Raw genomic sequence first — 11,639 nt, forward strand, 5'->3', positions numbered from 1 at the left:
ATTATTTATATATCAATTTATTGTCTTACTGAAAATGATGATTAATATTTATATGTTAATAATTTAAAACAACATTATTATTGTTATGTTTTGTTATTATGTTAAAAAATAACAACAACAACAATGATAAACAATAATAAATATTATAATTTTAATGACAGTAATAAGAAGTATTGTATTATTATTTTTATTAATTGACCGTCTGAATATTATTATTCTAGATAATTTCAATATTGTTAATAATGATATTATTATTATTAATAATAACAATAAAATATTATTTTAAAATAATTTATTTATTTATTATTTATTTTCAAACATGCTTTTAAGAATAATTTTGAGGAACATACAAATAAAGGGTCTATTCATTTTTTTAATACTTTTTTTCATGGTTATGTGGCTAATTTTATTTAATTAATTAAATATTTTAAAGCAGCTACGTTAATCGGGCAGCATTTCGTCACATTTAGTTTGTCATTGGCCTAGAATGATGTCATCTACACAGAAACCCCGCCCCCGTCCCCCACACAGCGCGCTGTCTCATGCACACGCACAGTACACAGAAGCGCACGTTGCATTGCGCTGTCGTACACATTGTTTTTGTATTAACTGTGCAAACTGATCATTACAAGCGCTTTGATCATTATGAGGGTAAACTGTCTGCATGTTATACGCTGATGGTCATCGCTGGATTTTTAAAGCGCAACCCGCACATTAAGGCAGACCATAGATAACTGCAGCTATGTAAATGTCTCGCGGCGCTGGAGCGGAATTGAGAAACACAAGGACCTAATTTATCACAAATAATGACGATACAGCGGACGTACAGATTATAACGTAAGTCATTTATTTTTTTATTTTATTTTTGAGGCCTTATATGCTTTGTGTTTCCTAGTTATAAAGAATGCTTAATGGCTACTTATTTTGTGTCTATCTGTTGTTGTCTTCAACAAAATGTCGTTTAGGGGGAAATATATGCATCTATTGTTTTTATTAATTATGAATTATAATTAAAAAAACATAAAATCGTAAATCTTGCTAGCAAATAACGCACCAAAATGCTTAGCAAATTGTTATAATTGTAACGCAGCTGCATTAATGATATAATTAGCATGATTTCTCTTGGCAATGCTAATTTAAATGTTAAGTTGAGCCCAGATGTGGAAATATACTGACTTACGTTAAAAGCGTATCCGAAATTGCGCGACAGCATCAGTATGGCCTAACAAAGTGACAGTCAATACAGTTGCAATTAAGTGGCTGACGCTCTTGTTTTCTATTTCAGTGAGTAGTTAGGCTTGGATAACATTACTCTATTAGTAATGCTTATTTTTGTGAACCGTCTAAATAAGCGTATTTTTAGACGTCGTAAAAAGGGCAGTTTTGCTTGGAGAAACAAAGGCTCGTGATGACTGCTGTGATTCTGCTTTCAACTGAGAGAATTTGTAAATTTAGGGGCAATGAACGTAATGACGTGTGACGATGCGCGAAATCATTCCGCTGGATTTCACCTCCTTATCATGTTTACCTCTTTCCACAATTCATAATGGATTAAAAAGAGCAACCATTTCATTAGGCGAATAGTTAGCGGGCCTAGATGCTTCTGTCGCAGACTTCAATGTAAAACATGCCTGGAAATGATCCACGTGAATGTGTGTGCAGATTTGGGATGCTAATTTTATCGTTAATAGCTTATGTGGGCTTTTTGGCACTTTGTTGTATGAAGCTCGCTTACACGTTCAAATAGGCCAAATTAGCAATCAGTATTTGACAAAACACTAAAATTGTAATTACACATTGATTTGGGGGTGAGGTCATTCTAGTTGACTAATTCAAGTGAACTCATGTGACATATTGTCATTTTTAATTTGTCCTAATATAGCTCTAAAATGGACAGTAAAGCCAGAAAGGAAAATGTTGTTAATTTACTCACCTTTAGACAATCTTTAGGCAATCTTAGATGCAGTTGGGTTTTTCTTCAGTAGATTTTTAGCAAAAACCGTCATCCTTTGGCAGTTCATGAAATTCAAATCAATGGCTACTGGCACATTGAGTGTCAAAACTATACATATTTACTGACTAAATAAAAACCTGTCACTTCTTGGTGAATTGTTCAGCAAAACGATCGATCAATGCACGCAACTGACATAACATTATAACATAACTACTTTTAATCCACAGCCTCAGCTCATGATCTTGAGCATGCTTATGACAGTTTGTGAACTGATGATATTAGCATAAGAAGAAGAAAACTTGTATGCTTGTCTTTATCTGGGATGCTGCAGCCTATGCATGTATGATTACATTCAGGAAGAATGACGCTTCACAGATTCCCAGCATTTCAAATGAGCTTATGCCATCATGCAACATAAAGCTTGTGCCTCAGACTGTCATAAACATCCTCAGGACTGCTTGTAAGTGGGTTAAAGGCAATAATGTTGTTAATAAGGTTCAGTTTATTGAATATAATGATCATTTTCACTTTATAAGACCTCAATGTATCAGCAGGCATTTGTTTTGTTTTTTCTTTTCATTTCAAAGTGCTGATTGTGTTTTACTTGCATAATACACTGCTTGAAAAAAGTATTTTCGTCAATCCCAGTTGTAAGAACAACAAATAATAACTTGACTTCTAGTTGATCATTTGGAAAAGTGGCAGAAGGTAGATTTTTCCAATTAATCATCTGTTGAGCTGCTTCTCAATCTTCACAAACACTGCAGAAGACCTGCTGGAACCTGCATAGACCCAAGATTCTCACAGAAATCAGTCAAGTTTGGTGAAGGAAAAATTAGGGTTTGGGGTTACATTCAGTATGGGGGCTTGCGAGAGGTCTGCGGAGTGGATGGCAACATTAACAGCCTGAGGTAGACAAAACATTTGTGCTGCCCATTACACTACAAACCACAGGAGAGGGCATAGCTTCAGTAGCATAGCACTCCTTATACTTCAGCCTCCACATCAACGTTCCTGAAAGCAAAGAAGTTCAAGGTGCTCCAGGATTGGCCAGCCCAGTCATCAGACACGAACATTATTGAGCATGTCTAAGGTCATATGAAGTATCCGAAGGATCTTGATGAACTCCGGGAGTCTTGCAAGAACGCTGTCTTTGCCATTCCAGATGACTTTATTAATAAGTTATTTGAGTCATTGCAGATATGTATGGATGCAGTCCTCCATGCTCATGGGAATTAAACACAATATGAATTCTTTGTCCACTGCACCACGACTTTTTATTCTATACTGTACATTATTTCTGTTAAGTGACAAGACTTTTGTCTAAGCAAAGTCAGACCTTACTGTCCTAATTAAATCATTAAAAGTTAAGGCATGATCATATTTTATTTTATTAAAATCAGCATAATCTAGAGGCATTTGCCTTTCATATAAGCCACTTCTTATACCAAATGATCATCTAGAAGTCAAGTTATTTTTTGTTGTTTCTAAAACTTGGATAGCCGACACGACTTTTGGCAGGTGATGTATATACTAAAAATCCTCTTTCGTTCTACTGAAGAAGAAAAGAGTCAGAGCTCGGATGCCTTAAAGAAGAGTAATTTACCTACCCTTATAACTAGAAAAATTAACTTATTCATTTATAAACATCTATGCTTTGCCAAAAATGAAAGTATCTCTGCATTTCTCTGTTTACATCAATCCCGAAGAGGTTATAAAAATGGAAGGGACGCATTTAGCCACGACTGTCTTTCTGTAATATCACACACCAAATCAGATCATGTTTGTTTTCATTCATCAGCTATCATTTTGTTGCAACATTGCTGTATTTGTACAAGCACGTACACACTGTTCTTTGTGGTGATATCAGTGAAACCTAATCATTGTTTGTAGTAGCGTTACTCAGCCGATACCTGAGCTCATCAATGCTGATGCTGTACATCTCTGACAGAGGCTGACACTCAAGCATGTGATGCTGTTTCTGCTCAAACGTGATTCGCTTAAAAAAAACATTACACATGGGGTCTGTGTGTGAAATACTGCTGATAAGGTGTTTCATGTGATTTAAAGTGATTGGAGTGATGTTGACTTGCAATATGACAAATCTGGGTCAATGTAACCACCCACCCCCTTCACCACCACAGGCTACAAAAGGCAAGACTGAAAAAAGCAAAGAGGATGAGGATACCATCATCAGGCTCTGTGCGTGAATGTATGCATGTGGAAATAAGAGCATGGTGTGCTGGCTCTGTCCTGGGGTCTGTGTGTGTGTGTGTGGGTGTGTTGTGGTGGGGTATATGTCTGAAGTACTGTTGTGCATGCCTCCCTCATACATGAGGTCAATGGATGATCCAGCCATGTCACATCATGTAACCGTTCTCTCTGTGCTGCTTAGTTTTTCTTTTACATACACATTTTCCTTTGTTCTATCTTTTTGATTTTACCCGTTGGTACTTATTCCTAAAGGAATAAAATTGAAAACGCTGGTCATTCATTCTCCAGCCATTCCAAACTTAAATTGCTTTCTTTCTTCCATAGAATACACACTGAGAAAAGTCAAGGCTGTTTTTCACACACTTATAAAGGACACTTATTAGAGTGGTTAATATGACTTTCACTTTATATTTCATGTCAAATTCATGTAATTCCATCATTATTAAAACTCCATTTATTGCAGTTGCTCAGAAAAGACCTCTTCTGTTTCATTGAGGAAAGAAAGGTTTATGGGTTTGGAGAGGAGTAAATGATGACTAAATGTTCATTAATAGCTGATATATTACTTTAACATTCTCATGGACTTTCCATTGACATTCCATAATGTTGAACGGTAATGTTTCAAATGGTCATTATTTAGAATAATGAGCTGAACTGCTCTGCAGAGGGGTTATTAGAGCACCAGAATGTATCTATTATTAGACAAATTATAACAATAACCCATTTACATTCCATTACATGTTTGCCTTTAGCATGTTTTCAAGATAAACTATTTAAATTCACGTCAAGACAATGGTAATAATACAAACTACAGAATTCCATATCAAATTAAGTCAGTGTTTCCCTGATGCAACATCGTTACAAAGCTGTCCCCTAAATTATACTATTCTTCACATGGTTTGCATGTGTGGTCATAATGAATGGCCTACTTTATGCGTTTGACAGATCTTAAAAGGGTAATGGGTCAGAAGGTTTTTCTGTTATATTAGGATTTGACAAGTCTGTGGTGTACCCTGTGTGCCGTTCTTTATTGTTTCACAGTGTTTAATTAAGAAAGGTTGTGAATGACTGAAAACAGAAGATTTCCTTCTGTGTCGAACTCATCACAATTGTTTGTGTAATTCTGTGTGCTGTGACTAAAATTAACTGTGTGTGCAGTACTCACATAATAAATATGACTTCTAAGTGCATATTTCTATAATTATATGAGTACAAAAATAACGGGCACTGTAATATTCATTTGCCTTTTTTCTGTTTTCTCCAAACCACATAGCTTTGCTCAGCCCCAGATGCCTCCGCTCCCTCTTGACGAGCGCATAGTGGTTATTCAGCGCCCCAAAAGTTTGGCCTTGCGTGTGGCCTCTCCTCCAACCACATCACAGTCTTCCTCACACCGCCCAGGCACTCACAACGAGCCCCCACCCCGCTTACCACAACCCCAACCCCCACCACCCCGTTCCTATCCAGGTTCCAACTACCTGTCTCTGGAATGCAAGCGCAGGCAGCCGTCCCATGTTCAGAGAGATAAAGGGGAACGAGGTGCTCTCTTCGAGGAGAGTGACCACAATGCTAGTCATTGTCACAGCAATGGGACTGTGACTTTAGGTCCCAGACCTCACAAGCACACACATACCATTGACATTAAAGTGTCTTTGGACAAAGGTGGAAGAGGGGGATCTTACATAGAAAAAGGTCGCAGCAGCAGTCTTACCCGAAGTGGAAGCATCAAGGGGAGCAGAACTAAAAGGGTGTCCCTGCACTTGGACTCTGGGCAAGGTGAAAGAAAATGCAAAGGAAAGTCTTCCGAGTTAGTGGAGAAGCATCAGAACTATCATCAAAGTCAAAACAGGACTCCGCACAGTAGCCATCTTACAAACCAACTTACAGTATCTCCTGGAGGAATATTGGAGTTTGTACCAGCTCAAAGACAGCAGTCAAAATCCAAACCAACAAGAGAGAGAGACTTGTCATCAAAGACTTGCTCTGCAACTGCCAGTTACCCATTGCACAGTGAGAGGGACGCATCATCTGTTGGAAACAAAGAAAACTCCAAACTGGGACCCGGCCACCAGCTGCCCCACGCCCACAGCCTATCCCGTCACCACAGTTCAGCCCCGTTACCTCATGCTGCCATCCTAAACCCTCAGTACCCTGCTGTCCCACCCCCACTCCCTTCCAGAGCCCCTTCCTCCTACCAGCACATCAGTCAGCCCCGTTCGTCACGAATTAGAGAACATCGGCCACAAATTCTTCACGCCTTGCCTCTCTCACCTACATCTTCCCGGGGAGGCTTCCCCAGTCCTGACCATACATGTACGATTGACTTTTCCCACCCCTGTGGCTGTTGGAGGTTGGTGCGTTGTAGAAGAGGTAGAGGTCACACGGCTGGCTGCCACAGTCATAATACAAGCCCATCCTCTTCATTTTCCCACGCCCAAGGAACAAGTGCTACCAACGGAGGTGGCGGAACCATGGGCCTGAAGACTTTAGGAGGGTGTCTATCTACTGCTTCCACCACCAACACCTCCTCTTCCAATAGCACTGTCTCAGATTGTCGTACAGGACTGCTTAGACCATTAGGTTGTGCATCCTGTTCTGGGGAGGCTGGAGGTTTTGAGAGTCCTGCTGCTTTCCGTAAGAAACTTGTTGGGGGTTGTTTACCCTGTGCCCCCTTGTCCTCATCTGCACCTCTTCGAGCACTCCAGAGTTGCGTCAGTGGGTGCAATCCCAAAGCAAGTCAAACTGGCAGCTCCACATGTAGCTACTGCAGTAGTGACCCCATTGTAGTTACCTTTAACCCACACAGAGGGAATCCTCCTAACATGGGCCATAATGTTGGCGCACATACCATGGGCGGATACCAGCCCGATGATGACGATTACAGTGTACGCACAATTTGGCCAGAGGAACTAGCAAAGAAGATGACTCGTTCGAAAACCCAACCTATCCACCACAATTCAGGCTCAGGGAGGACCTGCATGGGCCACAACCAGAATAGTGGCAATGGTGGCAATCCTGTAATCCTTGACTGTCGGAATCTTATGGAGTTCACTCGTTCCCAGTTGACAGATCAAGCAGGAAGAAGAAGGCTCCAGCAAGGCAAGATGGCAGTTTTAGACTTTATTGGATCAGGGAGTAGTGGGGACCAGGGCAGAGATTCCCTCAAGAGGCTATGGAACAAAGGAGCAGATGCTTGCATGGGGGATGGCAACGGTTTTGATGATGAAGTGCTTCCACAATCCCCATCCCTGCGCTCTCCTTCTCCAGATTCACCTCCATCCTTCTCGCCCCCACCCTCTGCTCCTACCACACTTATCAAGCCTAAGCCCAAACAGAGAGAGCGGGAAGGAGGACACACCTTACCCTCCACACAGTCGCTCCACTTGGTCCTGAACTCACTCAACCGAGAACAAGATGAGGAAAATGGAAGAGGTAAAAAGACACTAATGTACAAGTATACAGCAGGTTGAATGGAATCTATATTATGTGGTTTTAACGATTTACTGCTCAGAAAGACGAACACAGTCTCTCCACATTGCCAATCCCACATGAATATACTGACCTTGATTTCATTTTCTCATCTTCCATTAGGCTGTACGGCTTTATGCACTGATAGTATTCAAATTAAAATTATAGTTCAGTTAATCTGTCGGGTGCATAATCCTTGTTAGCCTAGCTTCCAAAGATTGCTAGAGTTACATTACCCTTGATGTTGTAGTTATATAACTAAGTTCAGTCTGCAGGTTTTGCAGGTCTTTAAGTTGTTTCTTTTTTTGAAAGAACTAAAGGATAATAGCCATTCTATGGGGGAGAGTGAAGAGTCTTCAAACAGGAAAGTTAAGGAGGAGGGATTAAAATTAGTAGAACTATTCGATTTCCTTACATAAGGGCTCTATGACATTATGTTTCAGCAGCATTTTAACCTGTGCCATTTCTAAACGATTGAAAAGAGTCTAAAAAACTTTACATTCTTATCTCATTATACAAACTAATTTAAGCAACATTTTATTTTATTGTTTGTTTTTTCCAGTGCACCTTTCGCTCCCTCTTTCCTCCTCACTCCCAGCATCACTGTCTGACGAGAGTGTGATGACTCCTGATGTGGAGAATGCTGTGATTAGTCCCATCCTCCCTTTCCTTTTCCTGGGCAACGAGCGAGATGCACAGGATCTAGATCTACTTCTTCATCTTAATATTGGTTTTGTGGTCAATGTCACCACCCATCTTCCCCTCTACCATCTGGACACAGGCTTGGTGCGTTACAAAAGGCTCCCCGCTACTGACAACAGCAAGCAGAACCTGCGACAGTATTTCGAAGAGGTTTTTGAGTTTATAGGTAAGAGAACGTGTCAACTTTTGTATTTGACATATTCCCAGACTCCATGAAAATGTCTTGGTATGGATAAAGTGTATCAAAAGGCTTGTCTTTTTCTTTTTTAAACTGTTAATAGCCTTTGGCAGTGAACAATTATTTTTAGTTCAGGGGTGTCCAATGCTGCTCCTGATGGGGCAGAATTTTAAAAAATTTAAGCTCCAACACATGTACCTGGAAGATTTTAGTAAGTCTGAAGGCCATGATTAGCAGATTTAGGCTTGCTAGTGTTGGTTGTAAACTCCTCTCTTCTGGACATCCACCCTCCAGGATGAGTTTTGGACATGTTTAAGCTAGTCCGGTACAGGTGGTACTATGGAAGTGGGGCATTTTATTTGGCATAGAGAACCAAGACTTGGCAAGATGTGTCATCCACAATGTCGGTTTGTGTTCTTGAAAATAATGTTATCAGAACGTCTTTATAGCTAATTTGAATTCATTATTTTCCCTATTTTATTTCAGAGGAAGCTCACCAGTGTGGACGGGGTGTTCTTGTTCACTGCCAAGCAGGTGTGTCCCGCTCAGCGACTATTGTCATTGCTTACCTGATGAAGCACACACTCATGACCATGACTGATGCCTATAAGTATGTGCGGGGTCGCAGACCAATAGTGTCCCCCAACCTCAACTTCATGGGCCAGCTGCTAGAGTTCGAGAGGGACCTCAACTCTGGGGTAACACCTCGAATCCTCACCCCCAAACTGAGTGGCCTGGAAACACAAGTTTAAAAGGGTGGAGCATGGAAGAAAAAGTTAAATAAGAGAAATACGAGAAGAAAAAATGGAGTAGATTGAGAGTGAGATTAAATATTAAAGCAGTTTGAGACTGAAGACATAGAGAGAGATGGTAGAAATAACAAAACAGTCTGAAAGAAATAATGGAACTTAGTCAATTTTAATTGAATTATCTCCACTCTTAAGTCTTTCGGTTTCATATAAATAGCACTTACAGACAGTTGGCAACCAACTCTTCTAATCTGCTAATGACATGATATAAGTTTTATTCTATAATAATATCCTGATTCGCTTAAATTATTATTACTATTATTATTACTTGGCTAAACACAAAAGTTATCAAAAGTATTTGGAGAAAAACAACTACAATCAAAGAACTCTCTGGCTGTCAAGCACAGAAGAAGATCCAATGTTTTGAGACTCTCAGAACTGTGACATGCATCGCATTCGAGACCCAAAAGCTGTAGCAAACTTCAAACTCCTCTTCCACTGTGCAAAGAACTTTTCTAGACAGAGTATATTTTGATTTCGGTGATCAGTTCAAAGTGCTTTTTTTGGGTTACCTTCGCATTAGCTGCCAACTATTTATAAAATTCTCCAATGACATGAAATTCATTTTGCCTTTGAATTTTTTTTTTGATACAGCTATTTTTGTTACTTGATTTTACATCTTGCATCTTTTATCTTTGGTGTCTTTGTGTGGGATGTGTGCAATAGAGACTGATGATGATGTTGATGTAGAAGTGGAAGTGATTTCATTTATATTTGCTCAGACTAAGATTTACTTATGGACATTTTTTCATGGGGCATGAACCAGCCGTTTTAATTACAAATGAAATCCAAAACTCTTTTTTTTTTGTATTTTTTGCTTGTGTGAAATTGGACAGAGGGCAGTTTGTACTAAGCACTGTGCTATGAAAAACATTTTAAGAGCAGAAGGTGACAACAGATTACAATTTGTGTTTATTATTCTTTTTTATTCAACTGTGATTTTGCTTTGTGCAAGCAGTGCAATGGCTAACATTTACACAGATTTATTTTGTGTGTTCTTTCTTTATGATTTATCCCAGCAAGCCTTTTTTGTTTTTGAAAGATGTCTAGAAGATGTCTAAACATACTCGTCTTGGCCAAAACAAGGCCAAACTTGGGTTGTCAAATCTAATAGACATTTAAGAATAGGCCAAAACTAGACTAGTCATCAAATAGACAGAAATGAATAACTACACATATAAAGTCTGTCTAATCTGTCTATTTGAGGAGTAGTCTAGTTGTGGGATATTCTTAGATGTCTATTAAATTTTCACTGACAGCCCAAGTTTAGCCTTGTTTTAGCCAAGCTGTCTACGTTTAAATGTCTATTAGATGTCTATTAAACACAAATTTGTTTGCTGGGATTGCTTTTTCATGCTGCATATGATGTTACGGAATTAGGAGGAGAACGATTTTGTGGATTCAACTAGCAAAATTTTGTAATAAGGAATATCTACACTGTTTATTACTGTGCAAAATGACTGTGATTGGAGCCGTCCAGGTCAAGTCATCATTATGACCCTCTCTCTCTTTTCAGATTTGTTTGGATTTACATTTTAGACCTGCACATCAAGTTGATAGGTAGATATGTGTAGTTTATGCAAAACTTTGTATGACAAGTGGAAAGTGTGCAGGTGTAGCTTAAAACATTGAGTGTCTACCATTTTATATTCTGTTCACTGCTTAAAAGGATAGTTGACCCATGAAAATTCTGTCATTGTTTACTCACACTGTAAAACCCAATAACTCAAACCATTTGAGGAAACTGATTGCAACAAACCATTTAAGTTCAGAAACTAATCTTAACGAGTACTGTGAACTTAATCCATTTGATTAAACGAAGCAATTAGAGCACAGTGAAACCCAATAAATGAAGAGAACTTAAACTAACAGAGTACTGTAAAACACACAAAGTTAAGGCAGCTCAAACCATTTGAGGAAACCAATTGCAACAAACCATTTAAGCTCAAAAACTAATCCTAATGAGTACTGCGAACTTAATCCATTTGAGTAAATGAAGCAATTTGAGCACAGTAAAACACAATAAATGAAAGATCTCAAACTAAGTGAGTACTGTAAAACCCAACAAGTTAAGGCAACTCAAACTGTTTGAGGAAACCGATTGCTACAAACTATTTGAGTTAAAAAAAACTAATCTATATGAGTACTGTGAACTTACTCCATTTAAGTTGAAATAGTGAGGTATTTAGTTAACTCATTGCCTTTAACACTGAGTTCAAAACTCAGTGCTAAAACAATTTTGAGTTAATAACATTCAGGTTTTACAGTTCACCTTTCACTTGTTGAACACAAAAAAAACATATTTTGAAGAACC

The 11,639-nt window shown here is 38.9% G+C and overlaps 1 protein-coding gene across 2 annotated transcripts; it reads left to right on the forward strand.

Moving 5' to 3' along the window:
- Positions 1-554: 554 nt before the first annotated feature.
- si:dkey-175m17.7 lies at positions 555-11,355 on the forward strand. Of its 2 annotated transcripts, XM_087301420.1 has the most exons (5): positions 555-837; positions 4,099-4,156; positions 5,442-7,600; positions 8,199-8,504; positions 9,003-11,355. In XM_087301420.1, exons 3-5 carry the CDS (start codon positions 5,458-5,460, stop codon positions 9,266-9,268), a joined length of 2,715 nt encoding a protein of 904 aa, XP_087157546.1. In that variant the 5' UTR covers positions 555-837; positions 4,099-4,156; positions 5,442-5,457; the 3' UTR covers positions 9,269-11,355. The 2 variants fall into 2 exon arrangements, with proteins under 2 accessions (XP_087157546.1, XP_087157545.1); XM_087301419.1 differs by lacking the exon at positions 4,099-4,156.
- The last annotated feature ends 284 nt before the right edge of the window (positions 11,356-11,639 follow it).

Source organism: Danio rerio, chromosome 21 (genome assembly GCF_052040795.2).
Source record: "Danio rerio strain M-AB ecotype USA chromosome 21, GRCz13ab, whole genome shotgun sequence".
Taxonomy (NCBI): domain Eukaryota; kingdom Metazoa; phylum Chordata; class Actinopteri; order Cypriniformes; family Danionidae; genus Danio; species Danio rerio.

What these genes read in the sequence shown, in the direction of transcription:
- si:dkey-175m17.7 (XM_087301420.1), top strand. Translation starts at nt 5,458, where the DNA reads ATGCCTCCGCTCCCTCTTGACGAGCGCATAGTGGTTATTCAGCGCCCC. An exon ending in AGATGAGGAAAATGGAAGAG is followed by an intron (nt 7,601 to 8,198) that starts GTAAAAAGACAC and finishes TGTTTTTTCCAG; the next exon opens with TGCACCTTTCGCTCCCTCTT. An exon ending in AGAGGTTTTTGAGTTTATAG is followed by an intron (nt 8,505 to 9,002) that starts GTAAGAGAACGT and finishes ATTTTATTTCAG; the next exon opens with AGGAAGCTCACCAGTGTGGA.